Here is a 27,078-nt window from a genome sequence, read left to right on the forward strand (position 1 = left end):
ATATCCTGAATCTGTCTCCTGGAATGATATCACCAAACAAATTGCCGTAAACCAGCTTTATTAAGCTCTCGTCATTGTGTTGGAAGGGGTTGGAGTTCTGATGGATATCGCGTAGTGAGTGCTATCGCGCGCGCCTATTATGGATCATGGGGATCAAGACTGTGACTGCAAACAGTGGCCCAGAACTGACGCCAATAAAGATGAGGGATAGTTATTGGACTCCATATGAGATCAAGCGTCTCCTGGTGAGGCTGAGTTGAGTGTTTCGTGTCAACTATATGAACTGATACTTTTACTTGAGATTAAGACCTTGGAGCCCAACTGACTATCGACAATCCAGATATTTGTGGTGAGCTGAGTTCGAGACAAGAAAGTATGCTTTTACTGCTTCCATTGAGGGGTTTCTACGTCACCTCAAGGCTCCGGCGAGGATCAGAAGTGCTTGTATCGATGATACTACGTTGGCCAATATATGGGTATGCGACACTCCGACAACCACAAGCACAATCACTGATACAGGAATCAAACATAGCAAGCGTCTCTAAACGCAATATCATGGATCAGGCCAATCACCGTGTACCCACGTTCAGCGATTCCGTTTGAATTTACCCGCCGAAGCTGGCTACAGTTAGGGACTGAAGTCATCTCCTCTACCGCTGTCCCTTAATGCTTGAAATCCCATTGGCCATAGTCAAATTTACCATTGCCGCAGAAAATGATAGCTTTTTGACGGACAAGAAACACTTTCAAATCCATATGGAGTGCTAGTAATGATACTGGCGGGTAACTAGCAAGGTCCAAGCGGTTTTTCTGATGAATGTAACGCTGAGTCCGTTTTGTGGTTGACAGGTCTCGTCTATCAACAGGTTCTAGCACCATGAAGGCAGCACTAGTTCAGCACATTCTATGGCATTCAGCACCTCAACACGCTTTCCAACACATTCCTACACTGGCATGAAGGGTTTCTTGGAATTATGGAGATCTCAACAACCATCCAGCTTTATCCGACCAGGGAACATGATTTTTCAATGAACATAGCCTCGAGAGCAGAATCAGTATTACCAATCACTGTTGCCATTTTGAGCTGCGTCCACCAGGTGCAATTGTCAGTGTCACCGCCAATGCGAGATGACTATATAGCTATTTGGCAACTACTCTTCTAATCGTACATGGGAGAGCGTTGTATCTCAGTTTCGCTCGCCCCAGGATGAGGGTTAGAGCGATTGCCAATTTGGACCAAGTAATATGGGACTGAGCTACACTATTTTGCGACGGGAGTTTATCAAACTATATACGATTATCTATATACAATATGTAGAACCCCCTGCTCCTGCCCTGCAACCTTCGTAAGGCCAAGCAACCGCTAGAGCAGCAGGTCTACAATAGCACCCGCATCCCCAAAGGGGTCGAGGCCAGTGCCACAGACTCTGGACGTCGACAGCTTTGACGTGGACTGCCTCACTCCTGCCTTGCGACCTTCGTAAGGCCAAGCAACCGCTAGAGCAGCAGATCCACGACGTCGACGACTCCTCAGGAGCACCCTCCCGCTCTAGCCTGCGACAGAAGGTCAACAGCAGCCAGTACAAGCGGTGCAAAGCGCCGACGAATTCTCCAGTGGGACCCCCGCTCCTGCCTTGCAACCTTCGTAAGGCCAAGCAACCGCTAGAGCAGCAGATCCACGACGTCGACGACTCCTCAGGAGCACCCTCCCGCTCTAGCCTGCGACAGAAGGTCAACAGCAGCCAGTACAAGCGGTGCAAAGCGCCGACGAATTCTCCAGTGGGACCCCCGCTCCTGCCTTGCAACCTTCGTAAGGCCAAGCAACCGCTAGAGCAGCAGATCCACGACGTCGACGACTCCTCAGGAGCACCCTCCCGCTCTAGCCTGCGACAGAAGGTCAACAGCAGCCAGTACAAGCGGTGCAAAGCGCCGACGAATTCTCCAGTGGGACCCCCGCTCCTGCCTTGCAACCTTCGTAAGGCCAAGCAACCGCTAGAGCAGCAGATCCACGACGTCGACGACTCCTCAGGAGCACCCTCCCGCTCTAGCCTGCGACAGAAGGTCAACAGCAGCCAGTACAAGCGGTGCAAAGCGCCGACGAATTCTCCAGTGGGACCCCCGCTCCTGCCTTGCAACCTTCGTAAGGCCAAGCAACCGCTAGAGCAGCAAGTCCACATATCGTCGGCACCCCTGAGTCGTAGCAGCCTGCACCGAATGCCCAAGGCATTGGAACAGACACGCTCAAAGTGGTGTATAAGAATTTGAATTAAGAGTGCGCATCCTTCATCTTTTATGCCTACGCCCTGCATGTGCGCCAGCAGGATGCCGTCGGGAGCATCTGGGGTGCGTACGTCTTCTAAAACACTAAAAGGATCGGCGTTGACATCAACATGCGGCCCGCTGCTTCTCGACAGGGGCAGGTTTCACCAACTTCCGCCGTGTCAATACCGCCGATATTGGTGGATCTATCAGCTCCGACTTCCACAACCTCGCACTAGGGCTCACACTGCGAGCTTCGTCGGCTACTCAAAATTAGGCCGCCCCACGGCCTTCTACCAGCCCCCCGATAGGGCGCGAAGCCCTAGTCCCGTGACCTTCACCTAATCGACTACTATGTGTACGTTACGGACTAAATTTGTGTGTGCTAGCGTTGACATCGCCTTGATGATGCTTTCCTTGAGCTCTCATTGGCTAAACCAATTGCGCCAGAATCCCCTTACCTCAGAGTAACAAAAAATTTCAATATAGTGATATATCTTGGAACTGGTGGCAAGGCACTCCTCACATGCTTTGTAGTCCTGATGATAGCAAGGGTTGTGTTATTTCGGTAGAATCGACAGTAGTCAGTTTACTTGCCGTTATCATTCGATATAGCCGAGGTGTACAATCTATTTGTAACATAGACCACACCCGTGTGTTCACAGGCCATGATATTTGATGAGCGGCGGGTCTCTGGCAGCCAACATCGCACCTAGGGGGATATTTGCGTATGCGGAGCTTTTCGCACCTTGGGACGACTCTCTCGGCGCCTCTCCACGCTCCCGTCTACCAGTTCATTTGTGTCGTAATATACATGATAACTACCCTAGTATAATGACTATAGCCACTTCTACAGCTCACTTTTCGTTGGAATTGTCTTCAACGTCCATAGTCAGATTAGGTTTAGCCTTTGCCTGCAGATATACGGGGAGATGGCAGATGTCTGGAGAACGATGATGAGGCGGGGGGCATCAGTGTACGCAACCCGTAAGTGGTCGTGCCGCGCTGAATTGACTGTATGGGTCAGGAACGTACGTCGCCAAGAAACTTCTCGCACAAAGGAGCTCAAACCATTCACCCACGAGACACAACACGCTTGATGGGCACTCCAACAATGGCGTCACATCAGTACGGGGCCCGCCCCAGTGGTGGCGTTGACGACGTACGCTGTTGGTTGAGGTCCTACAAAATTGGCCCGGACACGCCATTGTTTAATTCGCCCCCGTCGGGAGGGATGCCGTTTACATCGGCTACATGCAGCTACTCGATGATGCACGATGCGCTCGAACAAAGGAGAAAAAAGAAACTGGAAAAGGCCGCCGGCTAATCCTGTATTTGGTGCCAATTGACGACGGGTGGTCATTGACTACGCCTGCTTGGTAACGGTGTGGTATTGGCAACCCGGCGTACGCTGGCGGTGTGGGGTGAGCAGTAGTGACCTCACCTCCCTCCCTTATCCAGCAAGCCGTATGTGAAAAAATTGGCTGGCGTCGACCAATATTCGCATGGGGGCGATTACGCTATGCGTGTCTCATTTATGCATCCCGATGAAAATAACCAACTTGGCTGGCAGTGGCATCGTCAGGTGTTGAGGTAGATTGGGGTGCCAAAACTACAGGAAAAGGAAGGAAAAGGAGCAGGTGGTAAGCCGTACAATGACTAGTCTTGAAAACACATTAGAAGAGGACTCACCCTGGCTACCACTATAACGCCATCGAAGTGTGCAACCGCCGCATTCGACGCCTGCCTGAGACGATGGGGAGTGAGGCGGGGCGCAGCAGCCCCCCAATGAATTGCCACGACCAACCCATTTGGGGCGCTCATTTTCGTGAACCGCATTGAGGGAAGACCGCTGTAATTTTTATCGTTGGGTCATATCACCCATGGTCAATGCGTTAGAACCACAATGACACACTAAGACCTACATAAAAAGTTAAACTAAGTCGTAATATTTTGCTATATTACCTATGATACTCAAATTACTCTCAAAATTAATTACCGAAAGACGCTGAACCGAATTGGCTAGACTGAGCTGCCTTCGTCGGGTGCGGAAAAGGGAAAGGGGGGGATGGGGATAGTACCACCATCAGTGATTTTTTCACCGTGCATCGCGCCGCCGAGCGCGATTGTCTGCTCTGGGATTCTGTCGTAAAGCGTTGGGACGTCTCTGAAGCAGTCCAAGAGCGATTCCTTCACGACGGGGTTGTTGAAGAGCCCACCAACGATCACAGCAGCAAAGAGGTCCAGCTTCTTGTGCTTGTCACCGGTGGTCAGGTTTTCGTCTTCAAACTGTTCGTTCACCTTCTCAATGATACATCTGGTCGCGTTTTGACAAACTTCCTTATACTTTGAGCTCAAAAGAAAAGTTTTGAACTTTTGTCCTTCAAGCGTCACTTGAACTTTGTGGGAATCTTTTGATTCGAACTTCTTTTTCCCACTGTTCAAAGTGTTCAATAGTCTCCGCCGAACAACGTGCTTGTGGCTTTGGAGCTGCTCCACACTCATCTTCTTTTTTTCATCCTTTTCCAAAGGGTCCCAAATTGCCGTCTTCACACCGGGAGCGAGAAATTCGAGCAAGCGTTCATCCACATCATTGCCACATAATTTCTCATCGTGCAAGACGACTTTCTCGACGTACATGTCGCGATCCTTGATTCGCACAAGCGACATCGTGAGCGATTGCCCAACGTGGACCACGGCCACAAGCCGATCGCCAAGGCCCTTATCCAATCCTTTAGCAATGACAGCAAGCACCAGCTCGCGCATAGGCTTCACGTTGAGATCACACAGCATAGCGGATCTAACAATAGACTCGATTTCTTCGTCAGAAGCGTTATCGGGAACAGCAATTACAGCGTCAGTTGCAGGCGTTTTGTAGAGGTTCTTCGCCGTTTGCGTCACTGCGCCTAACAGACGCGCTTCAAGTTCCGGGATGGTCCATTCGCGCACTGATTTGCCCAAAGTCAAGGGAATGCTCAAGCCTTCGGGACCGTTGCTAATGGAATGCGGGAAATCAGTCTCCTTCACTGTCTCCAAAAACTTGGGGTTCTTAAACTGCTTGAGGTTGAAAATGACTTGATGAGGCTTCGATGCCGCGTACAGTACAGCGCTGTAGCCACACAACCAGTTTCGCTTTCGCACCCCAATGGCAGATGGCATCTCGTAGAAAGCGCCATAACCGTCAGGTTTTTTTACAGCGCCTCGCAAGTAAGCTGACCCAAAGTCCACTCCAATCACTAAACCCATTCTGAGGTACTTCAAGAAAAAGAAATTCAATAGAGATTGCTAGCTTATATAGAGCCAGGAGAGTACGGGGGAAAAAATGAGGGCGACGTGGGTAATATTGGAATGTGTGAGGGAGAAGAATTGTATACAGGTACCCGAGGCCGGTGCGCTTAATGCAGACGCACGCCCCCTGGGCAACAAAGTAAACCCAGGGCACACTCATAATGGTAGCGGTGACATGGGAACGCTTTTTCGGCGCCTCCGCCCACTCTTGTCTAACGAGACGTCTTTGAAAATCTAGACCTTGTGGTCACGCAATCCACTGCAGCCAGCCATGTTTCTTTCTAGGCATCTTTTCACGTCATCTTGTGCTAGATGCAATCTCAGATGTGCGCACTGAGATCCTTGGGACGTTAGTCGATGATGTGGTGCCGATTTACGGGGTAGGGGCTGCAATGGTCGCATGTGATTAGCGGCCATTAGTCTGCATTTGATGGAAGCTCAAAATGGCTGGTTGCTAAGTAACGTCGAATAAGGTGGATCATTATTTCAGAGAACGAGGCGTGCCCGGTTGAGACTCTTGATTGAGGTTGCGACCAACTAGACGGTGACCGTATTAGGTAGTACTGACGATGCACTAATTTAAGGCATGAGTTATGCGCACGCTATTTTGCGCATAGCGCTGCCTTGTCGACCCGCGGAGTTAACGATGGAAAAATAAAAGAAAAAAAGGGGGAGAGACTGCCAATAGGCCCGCTCCTGCAGGTTACCAGCGGAGTGGTATTGGCTAGGTGGACTTGGTAACACTGTCGAGAGTCAAGAATGTGGGATCGTGATGGGGTGGGTCGAGCTACTATTACATCATCAGCTTACTTAAATTACAATTAAGCATTTGGTCGATAAGATGCTAGTCCACCCTTGTTCAGCGGAACCCCATGAAGCTCGTTTCGTTATGAGATGTAGTTAATCTTGAGAGTTGATTTTGGGGTTTTCCGGCCATTGCCAATGTGCGCGGTATTCCATTAAATCCCACCGGCGTATTGGTGTCATCCGGTCGCTACCCTCTAAGCTGCGCTTCGCTGGTTGTTCTCCATATAGTGCACCCGTACGCTGATTATTGCCACGCAAGTAACTACAACCTTTGAATTCAACAATGTTGAGAGCCGTCTGTTAGCTAGTCTCTCGTGATTTATTTACTATATACAAGAGTGGTGTGCTAAGCTTGAAATGAAATACATAATGTGGTCACGCCACGAACGACCAGGATGAGCACTTTCAAGCCCCAGAGCCTGGTCGCCGTCGTGTGTCAAAGATCGACTCCGCCGGCCGCACACAGCCTTGCCTATCACTTTTAGACTGAACCGCTTTTGCAGCTCAGTCCCCGGAACGTCCCATAATAGGGATTGTTAGGATGAAAATGACTTAGGAGCTGTATGCGTCGATGGAACCGTCGTGATCATACCGCTGGCATCAGACCAGAGTATCTCGGCCCCAGGGGGCAAAGATAGCACCAGCTGAGTCACCGGCAGAACCTTTTCTCATCTCAAGCGTCGACAAGCCCCACACAACCCGAGGGGGGCAAGGAATACCATGGCCGGGACCGACCAGGTAGTGAATGATAAAGATAAATTTCCAGGTGCGAAGTGCTGGGGCTTTTATACCTGTTTTACGCTGAGGCCTGTATAGACTTTGCAGGGGCTAGAACTTGCAATTGGAAAGAGAGGCGGGGAAGGGGGGAGGGCTTTGAGCACAACCGGCACGCAGTGTCACCCCTTGTGAAAAAATATGCAGAGGGGAATTTTGCCGAGATACTGCACCAGCCTGCGGCAAACCAAATTTACGGCACGTTCATCGACGATCTGGGGCACAAAAGGCACTAGCTGCGGTAGGCTGCCAATAGCGACCTCTGCTTGCATCTCTCGTTTCAATACCTTCGCAACTCGTCGATATCGCCTATAGCACCTGGGCGGCATTCCCCACTATCACGAGGGCGTCGTAAGTGCGGCCGCCTCACAGCACAGAAAATATTGGAGTATTACGAAAGCAGAATTTTCAAGCGCACTTGGGTGGCACCACCGGGTGGCACTTTTTTATTGTTCCATTCGGTGGCGCAGCGTAAAGGGAGTGAACAGGAATGTGTAGGCATTATCAGTTATGAGCTCGCCAATCTGCACATATTATTGTCTGGTCAATTCGTGTGAAGATGACGATGAGAAACAGAGGAAGGAGTGGAAATATTGCCGATCAGGTCTACTTCTGCAGCTTACCGGCGGAAGTTTATTGGCTAGGTTCACTTGGTAACGCTGACGAAAGCGTAGACGGTGGTAACGTGACGGGGTGCGTTTACAGTGACATTCACCTGCTTGAGAATCGTGTCAGTGAAATGCCAGTCCGCTTTAGTTTGGCGGAGCCAATGAAAACTCGCTCAATCATGAGCTGTAGTCGAGCTTGTAGGTAGTTGAGCAGTCTTTGATTTTGTATTAGTTATATACAAGAATTGTGTGTCAAGCTTGAAATGAGACATTTCGCGGTCACACCACGGACGACCAAGATGAGCTCTTTCGATACCCCTCGTGATCGCCATGGTGTGTCAAAAGGGCGTCTCCACCGGCAGTACGGGGCTTTACTTCTCAATTTTGGACCGAGCCGCCGGGGCAGCCACTAGTCGCCGAACGTCCACGAAGGATGACCGGGTGAAAAAGACTGAAGAGCCGGGACCTTCGATGGCGCCTTCGTGATCGTACCGTTGACAGCTGAGTATCTCGTCTACAGCCCAAAGGGCAGAGATATCTCGTGTCACCGGCAGAACCTTTTCTCATCTCAAACGTCGACAAGCCCCACACAACCCGAGGGGGGTAAGGAATACCATGGCCGGGACCGACCAGGTAGTGAATGATAAAGATAAATTTCTAGGTGCGAAGTGCTGGGGCTTTTATACCTATTCCTAGGTTGTGGCCTGTATAGACTGTGCGGGGAGAACCTGCAGTTAAGGAGAAATCCATTATTCACGATTGTACCATTGATCAAAAAACACTCGTTGAAGTTAACCGCTGGTAGCTAAGCCACAAGAAATAAGGTGATTACTAAATACCATCCAGCACAACACCGAGTCCACCCATTGGATCTCTCGACTCATTTTATTAAATACCTTTGCAACTGCTTCACCTTCAGGGGTTTTATAAAATCGTGCAATCCCCTTTACATGAGTTTTTCGACACCAATAAGGCTATACTATTCATTGTCGCGATGCTATCACGCGTGTATTCTTGTACGATGACCTTTCGCCAAGCTCATGGATGCGAAATACGTCGAGTTATCTCCAAAATAAGCGCTATTATTGAGGTGTACTATGCGGCAATGCATTGGGTCTACGTTCGCACAGTTTAAAGTGCTTGCAGAGTCCGCATCGCTACACCCATGCTGCAGAGCGCGCACTAAATATTGATGCACAAACAAATGCCTACACTCAGAACACCACACCGCCATGGATACACCAATGCGGCCCTGAGCTAGATATAAACTGGACTATGCCTCTCCCAGAGTCAAACCACACTCTCTCACCATGACCACCGATCTGCTGTGGATGTCTCAGCTCGACTCCGACTGTTTTGACGACTTCGACTTTTTAGACACCTCGCTCACAGCGCTCACGCTGGTGGAGCCCGACCACTCGCAGACCGACCTCGACACCAAAGTCACCGAGTTTTTCTCTTCCGCTGATCTCGACGACCTCAATTTCCTCCTCCCTGAATCCGACTCTCTCACCCACATTGACCTCCACTCTGGCCCCTCTCACACCCCCGAACGCCGCTTCGAGTGCCTCCCTCTGCCTAAACACAAAGAACCGGTGCCTGACCGCGACCTCTACCGTATCAACCACCCCGAGCTCTCCCACAATGGTGCCAACCGCACCCACTTACAGCACACCCACATCAACTGGGGCCTGTTGGGCTTCAGCACTGAACGCGGCCCGTCACGCCGCCGTATCATCGAACGGTCAGATGCTAAGCCGTCGACGATGGGGACGTTGGCAGTGCTTCGGGGTCACATCTACCGCAAAAATATCAACGACCTTGTGGATGCTGTCGACAACTTGATCATCATAACCAACCCCAAATTCTCGCAGGAGTCGACCTATGCCCCGAATCACTACTTGATTGAGCGGGACTTGACTGAGTTTCACGTGTTCAACGGCAGCCGGCTCCAGCTCATCAGAGACGCCACAATCACCATCGATACCAGCCACGATGTCATTGAGCTATCAAATGTCGAGGTGCAATTTGTCGTCGACTGCTCCAAGAATGTGGTATATGGTCACTGTCGAGTCTACGTTGAGGAAAACCGGGTGTTGGCCAACTGCCTGGTCAGCATTCGATGGACAAACCCTCAGACGCTGATGAGGGAGAACTGGTGCCTCTCTAGGATTGCCGTGGTAATGGGGTCTGGCAATTTACGCGTGGAATCAAAGCATGCCATTTGCCCATACTGTCCCGAGGTGAGAACGTTCAACCTCAAATGTCTGGGATACCTCAACCACTTAGTGGAGCATCACGGGGTGTTGCTGAACGGTGAGCTTATCCCTGATCCTGTTGAGATCAACGGCCGCACAGTGTGTACTCACTGCTCTACTGAGCTTTCGTTTGAAAACCACCGAACGACTCACCGCTTCATCGCTTACTGCCGCCATTGGAACAAATCGAAAGGTACCCACAAAAGCAAGCGTATCCATTGGCGCAAAAAACCAGTGGCTCGAGCAACGAAAGATGTGGATGTGGTGGATCTGATTTGGCAAGAGTTTGAGGACGGTCAGTGGAGGTTTGTGGATGGTTCTCTCGTCCACTACACCGTTGAGATATAAGTAGCATACGAAAGAAAGTATAGCGGTTAATAAGGCTATTTTGTTAATGAAATGAAATTGATAATTTTAAATACTTAGTCACTGAATGCAACTGACGCTTGGGGGGGTCACTATTAAATCAGGGTATACTTCTCAAACGAGTAGATTGATTGTGATGTCTTAATCGGGGTGGGGGCTCCACCTGAGTTGATTGTCATGGCTCAATCAGGTAACCGAGATAACCCCACCATACCAGCTTATATAGTATACATCCTACCCTGATACATCCACAATCAACAATGGCTGCTCAACAAACCCAATCCAACTCGCAAACCCCCAAGGACAACTACTCTCTCGAAAAGGACTTCCGTTTCTTCGACTTGTGCGTGATTGTCTGAAAAATTCATAATCAATAAACAATTAACTTAATAATGAAAATCAGTAAATGAGTATACATTTCACAGTTTAATCTCATGTCAGACCTATCCGGCATGACTTCATTTTGAGCAGACAACTGAATGTACTCAAATAGGCTTGTTTCATTAATCGTGTTTTACTATGTATCCTATTCGTGCTTGCGCACACCACTGACGATGTCGTCCACCCGCAACAACAACGCCGCCAGGTCGATGGCGGTCTTTGCCGACTGTTGTTTGATCACCTCCGGTTCCCAAATGCCGTACTCGCGCATGTCCACCACCTTACCGTTGTCGCCGTCGATCCCCCAGGTGTTTTCGCCGGCGGCGTGTTTCGCCCGCAATTGGGCGAGGGTTCTGATGGCGTTACCCCCACAGTTTTGGATCAACGTGCGCGGGATCACCTCGAACGCGTCGGCCACCGCCTGGTACGGCCACTGTTCGACACCTTCGATCGTCTTCGCCTTCTCTGCAAGCTTCACCGACACCGCCATTTCCGTAGCCCCACCACCGGGGGACAATCTCGGTTCAAACATGACGTTACGGCACACCGCCATCGCGTCGTGCAAATTGCGTTCGATTTCGTTGAGGATATCCTTAGACCCCCCGCGCAACACCACGGTACATGCCTTGGGGTTGTCGCACTTAGTCAAGTACGTGAAGTATTCATCACCAATAAGTTCCACTTTAAATTCGTGGCACTTGGTACCGATATCCAGCTCCTTCAAGTCCTCGATGCGGTTGACAATGGTGGCGCCAGTGGCACGGGCAATACGGTTGTTGTCCAGCTTCTTCACCCGGCGCAACGCGGTGACGCCGCCCTTCAAGAGGTAGTGCTGGGCCAAGTCGGACACCCCCTTTTCGGTGATGACCAAGTCGGGCTTGAACTCGAGCAATTGCTCGCACATGTGTTTCACCTGTTCCTCTTCGATCTGTAAAATCCGGTTCCAGTCCTCTTCCTTGGTGATTTCAATATTGGTTTGCGACTCACCCTTCTTGTACTCTAAGGGACAGTCCAAGAGGATGATTCTCGGGTTTTCGATATGCCGCTTCATCTTGGGGTGGGTGACGTCTTTATTAAGCATGACCCCATCCAACACTTCCGAGTCGGTGACTTCGCCGCCGGGGATCTTTTCGATCTTGACGTAACGCTTAGTGTCCACCTCCTTGTGGTCGCCGTCGACCACCGCCACCGTGCGCACCGATTTGAGGGCAAGCTGGCACATCTTCTCCAGCCACTGGTTGACGTATTTGGTGCCGATCAGCGCCTTGATCAACTGGACCATGGCGGCGTCGTTGTCCAAGTCGACGGGGATCAGCACCAGCTCGATGACGTCGAGGGCGTCGGCAAGCGCCTTCTTCAACGCCTGGATGATGATGACGGGGTGGATATTCTTCTCGATGTAAGGGAACGTCTGGGCGAGGATCTCGCCCGCCAAAATGATCACGGTGGTGGTACCGTCGCCCACTTCTTCGTCCTGAGTGCGGGAGAGCTCAATCATCGACTTGGCGGCAGGGTGGGACACGTCGATCTCCCGCAAGATGGCGTGGCCGTCGTTGGTGAGGACAATGCCCCCCATGGGGTCGAGCAACATTTTGAGCATGGCTTTGGGGCCCAAGCAGGTGCGGATGATGTCGGCGACGGCCTTGGCGGCGGTGATGTTGGCGACCTGGGCCTGGCGCCCCGACTGGCGCTCGGTGTTGGCGTTCAAGTACACCACGGGCGCTTGCATCTGGAGTTGATATGGGGTCCTGGTAACTGGGTTGGGTGAGAGGCGCTCGGGGGATGAAAAAGTGGCCGCGATGCGCGCGCCCCGTGCGGCTCGGAACCAACGGAGGGGAGTAGGGGTAGGAGGATAGAAAATGATCTGAATTGATTTGGAGGCTTTTGCAACTGATATCATGGTTTATTGGATATAATTGGCATTGATTGTTTTTTGAACTCGGAATATGGATTCGCAGAATGGGCAATTCAATGCCATCAAGCCGTAACAAACACTAAATAATCCAGATCAATTCATCGGCTTATAGCTTGAAATGAGTTATATCTTTATAAACTGCGAGTTTTCTTTATACTCAAGCGTATTCAAAGTTAAACAACTCAAATTTGATCTACATCTTGTGCTCACTAACTGGAATTGTGATCTCCCACGGTTAGCTGCTGTGCGAATTGAGATTCCCTATAGCGAGGATGAGAGTATGAGTGAGAGAGCCGTTACCAAAGGGCAATTCTGTTACCAGGTGATGGAAGTGACACAAACACTGGTGATTGTTAAATGATCAAGGGGGACTGAACCGTAATCAAAATGGACTCATCAGACACGTGGTTGACGATCACCCACTTCAATCAGGTCGAAAGAATAAAAGCTCACGATTTAATTCTTTCTCATCACTAGTTAACATTTGCTTTGTTTCGTGGGAGGTTTCATTTTCCCCTAACTGTTTTGTCTCACTAACAATAATTGCTGGGCACAAAACACCCTCCCCTCGCTTATCGCCTTTAACCACGCTCACCACCTAACCACCACATACCACTCCCCCCCTATGTCCAATACACGCCCTATTGAGGGCCAAACACACCCAGTACTGGATACTGCGGTACCTACCAATGAAACTACATCCGAGACCACTCCGTTACTCGATCTGGAGGCCCAGGCGGCCTCGTCGGGAGCGGTTACCGCCGAGACCGAGGAAGTGGTCGAAAAGCCGCCACCCCGGCTACTGGCCCGACGCCTGATCTGGGCAATCTTCTTAGGGCTAATAGCCTTGCTTATCCTCCACTTATTCTTCCGCCAACGGACCCTGGTAATGAGAGATTTTAGACGGTGGCATGGGCTCCACTTCCCCTATGTGGACGTCAAGACGTCCTTCCTTCAATACACCGGGATCGCTAACCAAAGTCTGTCCCACGAACAGGCGAGCTATATCGGCGAGTGGGTTGAGCAATTGAGCGAATTACGCCGCCAGCTGCCCGTGAACTTGGCGTCGCTGGATAACTCCGATTTGACGCAATTTGTGTTTGACCAGTTTAAACAGCTTGGTTTGACCACGGAAATTCGTAAGACATCGGTAAACGGACTCGATACCCCCGTGGATAGTGGTATTTGGCTTAAAGCCAACGATACCGAGCTTTACCACTCGTCGCTTCGAGAGAGACCACGTGATCCTACTCCGGCCTATTATGGGTTCGGAGTCGACGGTACCGTTGAAGGTGACTATGTGTGGCTTAATTACGGCACTGCCAAAGACTATGAAAAGGTTGACGTCACCGATAAGATCGTCATTCTCCGGTTACGCACGAATAATACCACTCCGGTCTCCGAACTAGTACATACCGCTGCCTCACGTGGGGCACTGGCAGTGCTTGTCTACGTGGACGTTACTGATCACTCGCTGTGGCGTGCTCGCCTGGCGATCCCTCGTGCTACCCTTACCGATATCTTTGGTGCTCAGCCGCCCATCGTCGCCCTCCCTGTCGCCTACAACGATATCAAGCCGATACTCGATACCTTTGACCGGAATGAAGCTCAGGAGCTTGAGGCAGTGCCTCAACCAGGGTACATTCTCCGGGTATCGGCTCAGTTCGATACCCCCGATGAAGACAGAACGGTGAAGAATGTCGTCGGTACGTTACCTGGAGTGATGAGTGATGGTAAGGTAGTCGTTGGTGCTGCTCGCGATGCCTTTGGTAATGCCGATGGCGTCAATAACCATGCGATTATCTTTGAGATTATTCGTCATCTTCAAGAGCTCAAAAGAATTGGGTGGCGCCCAATGAGAACGATCGAGTTTATCCTGTGGGATGCGCTGAACAATGGGTTAGTGGGGTCGCGCCACTTCGTCCTGAACTCCAAATACGAACACTTAGTGGGTTATATTAATGTTGAGCCCCAACCAGTCACCGGAAACCAGTTCCATGTGGACGCCTCGCCTTTACTTTACCACCTCATCAACTCTACGCTGCGGTTCATCCCCGTTCCATTGACTTTACTCCACAAAACTGACGAAGACGACGATAACGACGACTACGACGATATTTACGATAATCGTACCACGTTGCACGAGGTGTGGAAACAGCAGTCGCTGCTTGGCGCCAACGACGTGGTCTCTCAATTAACTGGTATCGATGCCTATACGGTGGGTGTCGGGCTTAATTGTCCGGTGATTAACGTCAAGTTTACTGCTAACTCTACTGAACCCTACGTGGCTAACTCTAACTTATTTGGCCTTGAGTGGATGCAATCCGAAAACGTCGACACTGACTACGAGCGGCACTTGCTGTTGGTGCGCCACTTGGGGTTGCTTACGATTCTGATGAGTGAGCGCGAGATTGTTGAGTATGGGGTCGAGCACTACATGCGCCGTCTCGCCGATTATCTTCGCCACTGGCACGCTCACGCCAACCCCAAGGACTTGGAGGCCACGGTGGCCACGTCGTCATTTTCAGGATGGCAATTAGCGCTGCGGTTTGACACTGATACCGTGACGGTGGAAGACATCTACCAACAAGTAACCAAATTGTTGGATAAGGCGGTAGCAACGGGCGCCGAGATCGACGCTGTGAGCGACGAGGCGCTCCAAGGGGTGCGTACCGACTACGCATGGTACCGCTACCACAAAAAGCTTCTCCACTACGCCCAGTTTAAGGCGAGCAACTACCGCCTTTTGCGGATTGAGGCCGGGTTCAAATTAGAGGAGCGCGACCGCCACTATCTCCACGTTGACGGTGACACTAGCTGGGACCACGTGGTGTACGCGCCGGGGCAGCAAGCGTTCCCGGGGTTATGGGGCGCCAATGGAGACAGCGACGCCGTCGCCCGGTGGTTGGTGGTGGTTTACGACAAAATGTATCGGTATCACGATTATAGAGTCATTTGAGCTTTCGTTTCGTGGTATAAATGTTACATTTCCATGTCGCCAATGATGTCGTCGCCGTCGGTCATCGGGGCGTCTTCCTCGAGCACCAGCCCCGCGTCGGCCAAGTTTTGGTGCAGCGCCAGCGCCAGCTGGGTGTAATGCATCTTATTTAGCGCCACAAGGTACAAAAACAGCACCCGCTTCATTTTGCGGTTGTAGATGAACCAGTAGTTCTGCCACATGGTGCGGTGCGGGTACATCAAGTCCTCCAAGATCAGGTCGTCCAGCGGCTGGAACAGGTACACCTGGATGTGGTCGGCGCCCTGGGGGACACCGGCGCCGTTGCTCACCAGGCCGCGGCGCCCTTCCTGGCCGGCAAAACTGTTCTTCCTCAGCCCCGCCGGCAGCAGTTGCGGCGCCAAAAACGGCAGCCCTTGATTCAGGGCTATTATGTCCATGTAGACGTTGATGGTGTCCCAGATCCAGCTGAGCTGGTCCTGGCGCTTACCTAACAGCAAAAGCACATTATTGAACTTAGTCATCAACTCCTCGGTCAGGATGCGGTGAAAGTTTTCCGTCGTCGGTTGCAAGTTGGAAAAGTCGTGGTCGGGGAAGGTGGTGTTGAGGATGCCAATGAGGTACGCGAACGTCTTGCGGGTGTGGATCTCGCGGAGGGGGCCGAACGGCAGCTCGTCATCGCCGTCGCCAAACAGGCCGCGGTGCGCCGTCGCGGGCTGGTGCAGCATCAGGTTATGGCGGCTGCGCTCGCCGCCGCCAGGGGGGATGTGGCTATTTCGGCGCTGGCCGACGGTCGCCACCAGCCCGGCGCTCAGCCCGTAGAGCGAAAACAGATTGGTGCGGTCGTGGTCGACGGATTTCAGCAATTCGTTATCCTCGATAATCTGGTCCAAATGGGCTTCGATCGTCTTAAATAACCGGTGGTCGTCTTTAACCTTCTTAATGGAGAATAAGTCGCAGCCGCCCTTGACGACGAGATTGGACCCGTGCGGTTCAAAGTTGAGCTCTTGGTTCACGAGCTCGATGTCGACCTCTTCCATAAACTGGTGGCGTTAGTAGGGGTTGAGGAGGAACATAGGGAATGGAGCATGGAGCAATTAACCATAGTAATTGCTCGCTAGCTGTGTAAGCTGTTGTAGCGCTGGGTACGTACCTTCATGGTGGGAGGAGGGGTGTGTAGTGAGGACGGGTGAGTGAGGATGGCGGTGGTAGAAAACGTGAGGGCACCGGCTCAGAACCTTGAGGGAGAGAGGGTGGGTGTGTCGACGACTAAATGGGGCGGCGCACGACCACGTGCCGAAGTGCGCGCGCGCAGTGTAAAGGCAAATGTGAGGCAATGCTATCGAAGTTGCGGGGATGCTATGTGTGAGTCAGTTCTTGACTCGGGATGCGGTAGTGGTCCCGAGTCACGCAGTGGCAGTAGTGGCAGCAAGACCAGTGGCGGTGATAGTGAATGGCACTGGATCGACCGTATTATCACAAATACCTTTCAGCAGCACCACCACGGCACTGCGTTTGACGTTCCACACCGTACTAGCTTCTTCTTCAAGCTCATCGTCGGTTTTGGCCACGTGGTAGCTCTTTTTCACGAGGACTCGATTAGCCGACCATCTGAGCCACGAGGGTCCCAACGCTGAAACCATACGTCGATAAGGGTCCATAGCATGGATATCAATCAGGACATCGACGGGGACATGGTTAAATTGCTGTAGAGTGGCAGGAGTCCACCCCAGAGCCACACCACTAATAAAGTCATAATTAAATGGATCATCGGCCCCTTGGAACTGGGAGGCATCGACGGGCTTATTGACGTTATCCGCCACTTGGTTGCCCACCACAATCGCCACGTTATGTTCGGTGGCAAGCTTCATGAGCTGGCGTACGGTATCGTTAGCCAAAAACTGTTTAGTGATACGACGTTCATAAGCAGCCGTCATAAACGCGAATTTGGGTTTGGTGGGAGTGCTAGCCACCTGGGCCAACTCGTCTTCATCCAACTGAGCCTCTAACGTTGAAATCTTGTCATCAAGACAGCTATTGGTGGTGAACGGCTGGTCTAGTCTCCAGTGGTGAGAAATCAGATCAATCACCACCGCGCTATAATCGCCTGAAGCCAATAGTATCGGTAATTGGGTGGTGAATATATGGTCCTGGGCTTCAAGATTAGCACAATAGATATAGCTGATGTTGTCCACGTTCACCTGGAAGTGGTCAGCCATCGCCTGAAGACGCTTGGTCTCGAGGAACTTTTCCGTACAAATATAGGCACACTTCTCGTCCCCTTTCAAAACTGAATTGACGGCGATGGAAAGCATCAAGTGGGACTTGCCGCTGCCCAGTTCGCCAAAGATTTCCGTGATATCGCCCCGTGGTATCCCACCGCCTAAGTCGGCATCTAATTGAGGTAATCCAGTAGAGATACAACCACCAACATCGCCCGAAACCGTTTCACGAACATCGACTGGTTTCAGAGTGAGCAACCCGTTCAACACCCGCCGATAGTCTTCGATCTCGCGGACCAGCCAGTTGATTTGCTTCGATAAAGTGGCGTCGTCAGCTAAGAGGATATCGGCGATCGTCTTGCCGTGGAGCAAAAGCTGTTCGGCTAGCGCGGGGAATTTAGACGAGAGGGTGGCGTGGGCATCGTGGTACGACTCGTCCATGCGGTGGCGGAGGGCGTTTGCTGCTAGGATGTATGGGTTAGTGGAGCCAGGGCTTTGTGTGATGACTGCTCGATTATATGCAGGAGGTTGTAGCGAGTCGCAAGACCGTCAGGGTTGAGATTTTTCACGGTTGTCAACTGACGTAAGTGCTTATGTAAGCTGTGCGTGCGAAAGGACAAAAAAAAAAAATGGCTGGGCGGGTGTTCTGGAATGGCAACGGTACCGACACCTCCGGTCAGGGGGGGATGGAGACCCCGCAACGAGGCGGTGCTGGCTTAAACGTAATCTCGAATTCTCGAGAGCAAAGGTAGGACAAAAGGCCCAGTAGAAACCTCGTATATGGGGTGTGCATGCTAAGTTGCCGGTTGGCGGAGTAACCGCCCAAAGCAGGGATCAAATTACGTGCATCTACCACTGTCACCTCGACACCTTGCGGCCCCTCTCGGCAGTTTGCCCTACGGTGCAGGCAAGCACCCACAAACCGGAGATAGCACCGGATCGGCTTCCCCCCCTGCACCGAACCTTGGCGAGGGCCGAGAGGGCTTGGCTAATAATAGACGTTAATGGGTCTTAAATCTAGTAGCCGATACGGGGAGAAAGTTTGACGATATATGTCTTAGACCCGGTGACTTGATTAGATTATCGTTTTTAGGCCGTGTTATATGCCGGAGCGATATTTATCATCAACGTACATGTTTTTTGTATTTCTTTTCCTACATAGTGCACCCGGGCCGCATAACCCACAACCAATAGGTCAGCGCTATTGATTGCGCAACCCCCCCCCCCACAGCGGATTTCTTTTTAGTGGTAGCTCGCCCTCCCCTACATCCCTCAGCCCCAGAGCGCTTTCGAAAAACCTCGCAGTCACCCTCGCAGTCTCCCCTCGCTTGTCGCTGACCCTTATGTTGTTGTGGGTGTGGTTTCTCTGGCTCCACGCCGCCGCCGCCGTCCGCCACATCAAGACGCTGTCGCTTTTGACATGTATGGACAACTCCCAGTTCACCGCCACCAACTTCGACGTCATCTTCTACCCTGGGAACAACACCATCTACATCGACGTGCTGGCGCTCTCGCTGATCGCTGAAAACACGTTCATGGAGGCCGAGGTCAACTTGATCGTGTACGGGTTCAACGTGCTCAATAAGAACTTCAGCTTCTGCAGTTTCAACCAGAAGCAGATCTGTCCCTTTCAGCCGGGGCATATCGACCTCCAGAATACTAAGATCGAGGTGCTGAAGGACGTCACCCGCCAGATCCCCGGGATCGCCTACACCGTCCCCGACCTCGACGCCAGGGTCAGAGTGCTTTTCCGGTCGAACACGTCGCTGGAAGTGCTCGCGTGTGTCGAGGCGGTGTTGCTGAACGGCAAGTCCGTCCAGACCAAGTACGCCTCGTGGCCCATCGCCGCCGTGTCCGGTGTTGGGGTGATCACGTCGTGGCTCGTCGGTCTCTTTGGTTACTCGTCCACTGCTGCCCACATCGCGCTGAACTCGCTCTCCCTCTTCGTCTACTTCCAGCTGGTGGCGTTGGTGTCGATGCAGGCGGTGGCCCGGGCGCCCCCGATCGCTTGTGCCTGGGCGCAGAACTTCATGTGGTCGGTAGGGATCATGAAGGTGGGGTTCATGCAGGACGTCGCCAATTGGTACGTCCAGCTGACGGGGGGCACCGCCTCCGATATCCTCGACTCCGCCGGGCTGAGACTCTCGATTTCCGTACAAAAGAAGCGTGACTCGAGCTACTACGACCAGCTCAGCCAGTTATACCAAAAGGCGGTCAAAAAGGACCACTTGACGTTGTTTAAACGGTTCTCGTTGGTGATGGATAAAGACCGCTACACTTACGACTACAGCTCGGGGCTCTACTCCACCGACGAAAAAGACCCTAATTTGGCGTCAAAGATCTTGGTGTTGCGGGGGATGCAGCGAGTCGCCTACCTTGCCGGCATCGAAATCACCCTGTTCTTCATGACCCTGATCATGTTCTTGTTGTTTGTGCTTTTCTGCATGTTGGTGGTGTGGTTCATCATCCACCAAATCATGCTTATCAGCCGCTACGCGCGTAAGCGTAAGGGCAAGAGCGTCGATCACAACCCGCTGTTCTCGTTGGTGTCGCTGTGGCCAGAAGTCATCAAAGGCTCGTTGTACCGGTTGTTCATCGTGTCCCTTCCCCAAATCATCGTCATGTGTGTGTGGCAATTCTTTGAACGCGACTCGGCCGGGACCATCGTCTTCGCCGCCATCCTCTTATTCTGCTGGTTGTTGACGCTTATCTACGCCACGGTCATGGTGTTTATCCAAGGGATCAAGTCAATCAGAGAAATGGGTAACCCCGCCGCCAAATTGTACAGTGATCTGAAGTTTTTGCTCAAGTTCGGCTTCATCTACACTCAATTCAGAGCCGACCGGTTCTGGTGGACGGGTATCTCCTTGTTTTACATCATCTTTAAGGGGTTGATGATCGCTTGTTTGCAAAACCACGGTAAGGCGGGGGCGCTCATTGTCTTCATCACCGAGTTCTTTTACCTCATCGGCATCTGCGTCGTTCGCCCCTATATGGATACCCCCACCAACGCCTTCAACATCGTGCTTGCCATTATCAATTTCCTCAACGCGTTCTTCTTTGCCTTCTTCTCCAACATCTTCACCCAGCCTGCTGCGGTGTCGTCGATCATGGGGATTATTTTCTTTATTTTGAACGCGGTGGTGGCGCTTGTGCTTCTTTTGTGGACGTGTATCACCTGTTTGATTGCTCTTCTCAGTCGCAACTCCGATGGTCGCTACCGTCCCACGAAGGATGACCGGGCGTCGTTCCTCAACCCGATGTACGCTAAGCGTCGTCTGGGTCTCATCTTCACTAAGCATAAGGGCGATGAGTTGCAGAACTTGGGCCAGACGGTGATGAAGAACGAACCGGAAAACCCCCAATATAAGGACCTGAACCTGTTGGCCGACGTCGACCTGGTGTGGATGAAGCTGAAGGCTCAGGAATACCGCCAGCGACCCCACTCCTACGTGACTCCCGACGATAGTCTGGCCACGTTCGTGTTCGGCACTGACTCGCTGCTCCCGCCAAGACACTCGCAACCGAGCGACGAGTATATCCAGCAACCCCTCTCGACGATAGGGGGGCTCTCTTATAATGATGGCTACCCTAGCACTCGCTACCCCCATCAAGCTGCCAACACTTCGGCTACTGCCACTGCTAATAACGGCTCTTACTCCGGCGTTAATAGCGGGTCTAACTCTGGTTCCAGTACCGGCTACAACAGTGCGTTCGCCAACACTGCTACCAATACCACCGGTGGAGCGGTGGACAATAGTCATAACGATTATGGGTACCTGCTGAGAAATACCTATCAACCACCGACCAACGGAGGGTACCTGCTGGGCACCAACGCCTACCAGCAGGACACTTCCTACCTGAACAATCAACGGTACAATAATGGAGGGCCTCATGTTCCCGGGTTTGATTTTAGCCACTAAGACGGCGTTTAGAGATTTATAGATTTGTAATAGGTTTATGAGAATGGAATTATTTGATTTGCTATGTCTAGAATCTTGAGAGAGGCCGATTTTGTCCAAAGTTTCCAAATTTTCTTTTATGAGCCTCGAAATGGTATTATCCAACAATTTCGAACATAATTCAAACCTAGATGAAGCACGTTTCAAGGATTCTACAACTCACTGATGGCTTCGAAACTACACTCAAAGTTATATGAAGAGGTCTGCGTTTACTATTGGAAACGATCTCGATGCTAATGTTTAAGATCTAGTCATTGGAGAGTTGTGTCCGGTCAAACTTTGGCAAAGTCGTGATGTGTGCATCGCTTCGAGGTATCTGTAAAGTTGTAGGCCAATATAAGGCATCATATTGCTGTGACTACAACTCGTCTCATTCTTTAGTCCCCTGCTGCCTTGTCGATGCCTACAAACGCTTAGCCAACAAAGTAAACTTGAGCCTCAACGGCGTAGCAAATGAGCCCATCATTAGTAACAACCAACGTCAAATAGTAAGGGATGATCGTGAGACAAAACGATCGAAGACGTTGGTGCTTCGAAAAGGGTTTATTCAACAGCATTTGAAGCACTAATTACCAGGTTTGATGAGGTTTGACTAAACTACTTGAATACCGAGTGTAATATCTGGATTCAGCTTATATAAGCAAGCCAGTCGAATAAATGTCGTCAGATAAGCAAGTATAAATATAGTAATTACAAGTACGACGTGATGTGTCAAGATTAGTAGTGATGCAGTAGATATGTTCGACGAACCTTATTCCGGTGATTCACGGAGACTTGTTTAGCCCAGCTCGTATTGGCATATCAAAAACAGTTTCTTGCAGAGGTAGTATACTCAATGTCAGCCACTATCGAACATGTTACGACCATAGGATGATGCTAAGGTCACTCAGGGATCCCTCGACACGCGAGCACCCTGAAGCTGCTTTCGGCCATAAAAGTCCGATCCGCTCACTTTTTGTTTCGATCTACAACATCTTCTCATATCCCACGATCAACCGACACTATGGGTCAATCTAACGCTTGGTGATCGCTTTGCTGCTCCAGGCCTAAAGCCGCACGCAGGGGGGGTTCGCGCGCTGATCGGTCACCAACACCCCCGAAGCGTAATCTCCACGCTCCGCTTGCGGCACTTCCCCCTGGTTTAATTGAGCTTGCTGGGCTTGTTTTGCGCTGGTTAGAGCGTTCGCCATGCTTGCTTTGGGTGTGTGGACTGTGTGGTGGCTCTCGCTTGTCTCCGGGGCCGTGGTGGGCCGGCGCATGGACCTCGACGGCGTCAGCCCCATCAACAGCGTATTCAACCTATTCTTCCCCGTCAACGCTGTCATCGAGTTCAACGTGACGGCCGACGCCACCCCCTTCCACGTGATCGGCCGCTACGCCCTGTTCAGTGCCCTCTTGGCCGGCCCGCTCCGCACCGAGTTTATCGTGCTTGACCCCGCCGTCGACGCCTGCGCTCCGATCCCGGACCCGGACGACAACTACGCCAACCGGACGGTGGTGGTGCTTCGGGGCAAATGCACCTTCGTCGAGAAAATCCGCCACGTCCTCGCGCTATCGCCGCTGGGGGTGATTGTCGCCAATAACGACCCCGTGGGCGGGCTCATCACCATGTACTCGAACACCTTCAATTTGGACGGGTCGGTGAAAGTGCCGATCTTGTTTATTGCTCACGACGACTACTTGGAGATGAAAGAGGCCGGAACCGCGGTCGCCGAGATCGCCACGGCGCTGGTGAGCAACTGGTTTGCCCTCCTCTTGCTGATGGTGCTTCTGCCACCGCTATTGGTGATCTTGTTCTACTTGGCCGTGGTGCTCGGCCAGCGCTTGCGTCATCGGAGAATTAACCGCCGCAACATGAAGGCAGTGAAGAGTTTACCGGTGTACATCTACAATGTCAGCCATATGGTGAATGCGCGTCATTTTAGGCATTATCTCAGTGTTACCAAGCAGAAACCAGGCACGTCAGTGCCGTTGCCGCTGCTGGAAGTGTCTTTGGTGGTTGAAGACGGCCAATGGTCCCAGGTGGACATCTCCCAATTACCGAGCAGAATTGAGGTATTGGTGGCTCACCAACACTTCTTCCCTTCGTACAAGTGTCTGATCTGTCTCGACAAGTACACGCCGCTTGCTACCCGCGTGCTCGTGCTCCCCTGCAAACACTTTTACCACGAAAAGTGTTTAAGCAACTGGCTCATCAATTTCCGGCGACTGTGTCCGTTGTGCAATACCGTGCTTCAAAGCACGCTGCCAGTTCGAAGCTACGGCGCCATTGACGACTCGTCAAGCTCGTCGTTTGCCAGTGATATCGAGCTGGCAATTTCCGCCTCAGAGAGCTCATTCGACGTCCCATCGCAAATTGTGGCGCCCTCTTCAGCAATGGCAGTGGTGCTGGTACCCTTAACGCCAAGCGATGAAGTAGCAGTGGTGGAGGGCTCGCTGGCCGAGGCTCCCACCCTGCTTATCCCCTGGATGGCGTCTAAGGACAGTGGCAGTAGTTCCACGCAGCAACCACCCTTAATGGTGAGTAAGCTGGAACTGCAAGTGATGGTGGAGCCCAGTCTGGGTACTGAACCGTCCCAACGGCCTCCCCTCGTGGCTACGAGGCTGGAGATGATTACCAGCACTCGTCCCCGCATGACCGACCCGATGCAGATTCTCTCCCAATTCTCGTCTCGTCGACCGAGCAACAAGCTGCTTTCGGTGAGCATAGACTCGAGCCTCAGCCCCCCGAAAGAGGGGCCGTGGCGCCGAGACTAAACGTATATGTGTCTACGACCTAATGATAGTTTTCAAAAATACACAAAATTATTGAGGTTGACGCTAATTACAGAGTAAGCAGGCTATATAATGTCTTTAAACGTGGATCAGGTTTTTACAAGTTGGTGTCTGTTGCTGATTATCTCAAATCTAGTTGGAAATAGTTTATACTGTACCGAGAATTCACTAGTAGCATCACTTACGGGCGCAACTAGTACTCAATCCTATTAGACAATGAGCTACTGGTTTGACTTCGATGGTAGTCACTAATATACACAATTAAATTATTAGCCATGGCAATACGATATTATGAGAGGGGGAGGTTCGCAAATTGTGAATTGAAAATATCTATTGAGTTGTTCGTAAACACCACAAACTCTCAATCAAACATTATAAACAACAACGAACCAAAAAGACAATATCCCTGTCTATCTTGTTTGTCGTCCGTCGGTCGCCCAGCCGCGTTCCCCACACGCCATTGGAGGGCGCGCTCGGAACAAATCTCGAGTCGCTTCCTGCTTTTCCCGGGTCCGCACACGATCAACGGGACCGTCGCTACCTCCCCTGGCCCTGCTCTCGTCCACGCCCCTCAGGGATTGCTGTGTTTGTCAGTCTGACTAGCACCTGGTTTCCTTGTTATTTATTTATCCCGCACACGCCTTCACCCCGCACCGTGAGTGACACCACACCCTTAGTGCGCGATGGGTGACGACCACCTCAACATCAAGCTGGAGACCGTGTCGCCCCCGCCCGGCGCTCCCGACGCCCTGCGGCGGCTGCTGCTGGCCCAGCGCAAGCGCAAGAAGAAGGTCGAGATCGCGTGTGTCTACTGCCGCCGCTCCCACATGATTTGCGACGATCTGAGGCCGTGCCAGCGGTGTATCAAGCGGGGCATTGGCCATCTTTGCTATGACGAGCCGCTGAACCAGCGCCAGCGGAAGAAGGCGGCGGCGTTGCGGCTGGACCCGCCGCTGGCGCTGGGCACTGCCACCCCCCCACAGGCGCCCTTAGTGCCGCCGCTGACGCTGCTGGTGCCGGCACTGGCAGCCGCTACCGCCGTGGCGATGGCCCCCGCCGCCAGCGCGTCGGCGGCGCCGCTGATGGCGAGCTTGGGCGCCGGCAACCACCTGGCGCTTCTAGCTCTGGCACGCACCACCGAGCTGCCAGGCGCCTATGCCCCTAAACGCGCCAACCTGGTGCTTCTGCAGACGTTGCCGTATAACCAGGAGCCGTTCTTTTACTCGGAGCACGCGGGGTCTGAGTTCTCGTCGCTTAACGACTTTTTGTCGATGATTGACGACCCCGATTTGGTCAATGGCGCTTTAGGCGACGACGGCAATGTGATGAGCAGCCTCTTTGGCGCTGGTTCTGGCCAATTTGACGTGGGTACGCCTCAGCCTGGTGGCGGCAACAACAACAATAATAACGGCGCCGAACAGGCGGCGGCGGCGGCGATGGCGCTGATGGCGCCGCCACTGATGTATGGCTCCAATTTGACGCCACGCCTTAGTGCGCCCAGCAGTACCCGCATCGCGCCGCTGGCGTTCTTTGACGATAATACGTCCCACGGAAATAATGGCACTAACGGCAATTCCGCTGGCAATGGCGGCACTGGCGGCGACGGCGGTCTCCCCAACGACCTCGAGGTGCTGCTAAAGCCCGAGGCGCTGTCGACCTCGATAAACCAGATGGCACCGGGCCACCAGCCGGTGATCTCCGACCTGGCCCGCGACAAGTTCTTCCTCACCGCCGCCGACCCCACCACCGAGATCTCCCCCGAGGAACGGCTTAAACAGGTCATCAAAGCGAAATTAGAGGCCGGGTTGTTACAGCCATACAACTACGCCAAAGGGTACGCCCGCTTACAGGCGTACATGGACAACTACATGAACGTGCTGCTGCGCCAGCGCATTTTGAAGCCGTTGCTGATCTTTAGACCGGCGTTCCGGGCGATTGCGCGGACATTAAAGGACGTCGACCTCGTGCTTGTCGAGGAGAGCTTTGAGCGGATGTTGCTTGACTACGACCGTGTATTCACGTCGATGGCGATCCCCGCGTGTCTCTGGCGGCGTACCGGCGAGATCTACCGCGGTAATAAGGAATTTGCCCTGTTAGTCGGGGTGAAAGCCGACGATTTGAAGGACGGCAAGTTGGCGATCTACGAGTTGATGTCGGAGGAGTCCGCCGTCAACTTCTGGGAGAAGTACGGCGCCATCGCCTTCGATAAAGGCCAAAAGGCGGTGTTGACGCTGTGCAACTTGCGGACGAAAGATGGTATCAAGCGGAAGCTGTGCTGTTTCTCGTTTACTATTCGCCGCGACCGGTACAACATCCCCAGTTGCATCGTCGGCAACTTCATCCCCATCGACCCTTAGGTCGACGACAAATACACTTGGTTTATTGTTGTAATATACGTATTTATTGATTGACAACAGCTTAGAGGCGTTAACTATTCAAAAGTAGATGTAGATCAATACTGCGCTGAACCATCTCCCATTCGGTGATCATGGCGCTAAAGCTAGTCC

At 52.1% G+C, this 27,078-nt stretch overlaps 9 protein-coding genes across 9 annotated transcripts; 5 read left to right on the forward strand and 4 right to left on the reverse strand. All coding sequences in view use genetic code 12, as the record gives it.

Annotated features, from left to right (window-relative positions):
* Positions 1-4,281: 4,281 nt before the first annotated feature.
* Positions 4,282-5,505, reverse strand: DIURU_002252 (uncharacterized protein; the record flags this gene model as incomplete). Its single annotated transcript, XM_034154883.1, has 1 exon — positions 4,282-5,505. The coding sequence occupies one exon, from the start codon at positions 5,503-5,505 to the stop codon at positions 4,282-4,284; it is 1,224 nt and encodes a 407-aa protein (XP_034012946.1).
* A 3,541-nt stretch (positions 5,506-9,046) lies between these two features.
* DIURU_002253 (uncharacterized protein) lies at positions 9,047-10,342 on the forward strand (the record flags this gene model as incomplete). Its single annotated transcript, XM_034154884.1, has 1 exon — positions 9,047-10,342. One exon carries the CDS (start codon positions 9,047-9,049, stop codon positions 10,340-10,342), a length of 1,296 nt encoding a protein of 431 aa, XP_034012947.1.
* Positions 10,343-10,886: 544 nt separating this feature from the next.
* On the reverse strand, positions 10,887-12,470 carry CCT3 (chaperonin-containing T-complex subunit; the record flags this gene model as incomplete). Its single annotated transcript, XM_034154885.1, has 1 exon — positions 10,887-12,470. The coding sequence occupies one exon, from the start codon at positions 12,468-12,470 to the stop codon at positions 10,887-10,889; it is 1,584 nt and encodes a 527-aa protein (XP_034012948.1).
* Positions 12,471-13,281: 811 nt separating this feature from the next.
* On the forward strand, positions 13,282-15,615 carry DIURU_002255 (uncharacterized protein; the record flags this gene model as incomplete). Its single annotated transcript, XM_034154886.1, has 1 exon — positions 13,282-15,615. One exon carries the CDS (start codon positions 13,282-13,284, stop codon positions 15,613-15,615), a length of 2,334 nt encoding a protein of 777 aa, XP_034012949.1.
* Positions 15,616-15,638: 23 nt separating this feature from the next.
* On the reverse strand, positions 15,639-16,652 carry MAF1 (RNA polymerase III-inhibiting protein; the record flags this gene model as incomplete). Its single annotated transcript, XM_034154887.1, has 1 exon — positions 15,639-16,652. One exon carries the CDS (start codon positions 16,650-16,652, stop codon positions 15,639-15,641), a length of 1,014 nt encoding a protein of 337 aa, XP_034012950.1.
* Positions 16,653-17,018: 366 nt separating this feature from the next.
* RAD57 (putative DNA-dependent ATPase) lies at positions 17,019-18,275 on the reverse strand (the record flags this gene model as incomplete). The annotated part of the gene is made up of 1 exon (XM_034154888.1): positions 17,019-18,275. One exon carries the CDS (start codon positions 18,273-18,275, stop codon positions 17,019-17,021), a length of 1,257 nt encoding a protein of 418 aa, XP_034012951.1.
* A 902-nt stretch (positions 18,276-19,177) lies between these two features.
* On the forward strand, positions 19,178-21,757 carry DIURU_002258 (transient receptor potential ion channel family protein; the record flags this gene model as incomplete). The annotated part of the gene is made up of 1 exon (XM_034154889.1): positions 19,178-21,757. The coding sequence occupies one exon, from the start codon at positions 19,178-19,180 to the stop codon at positions 21,755-21,757; it is 2,580 nt and encodes an 859-aa protein (XP_034012952.1).
* Positions 21,758-22,984: 1,227 nt separating this feature from the next.
* On the forward strand, positions 22,985-24,553 carry DIURU_002259 (uncharacterized protein; the record flags this gene model as incomplete). Its single annotated transcript, XM_034154890.1, has 1 exon — positions 22,985-24,553. The coding sequence occupies one exon, from the start codon at positions 22,985-22,987 to the stop codon at positions 24,551-24,553; it is 1,569 nt and encodes a 522-aa protein (XP_034012953.1).
* Positions 24,554-25,254: 701 nt separating this feature from the next.
* On the forward strand, positions 25,255-26,928 carry CWT1 (Cwt1p; the record flags this gene model as incomplete). The annotated part of the gene is made up of 1 exon (XM_034154892.1): positions 25,255-26,928. The coding sequence occupies one exon, from the start codon at positions 25,255-25,257 to the stop codon at positions 26,926-26,928; it is 1,674 nt and encodes a 557-aa protein (XP_034012954.1).
* Between the last annotated feature and the right edge of the window lie 150 nt (positions 26,929-27,078).

This window comes from Diutina rugosa (assembly GCF_008704595.1).
Source record: "Diutina rugosa strain CBS 613 chromosome Unknown scaffold6_size315584, whole genome shotgun sequence".
Lineage (NCBI taxonomy): Eukaryota > Fungi > Ascomycota > Pichiomycetes > Serinales > Debaryomycetaceae > Diutina > Diutina rugosa.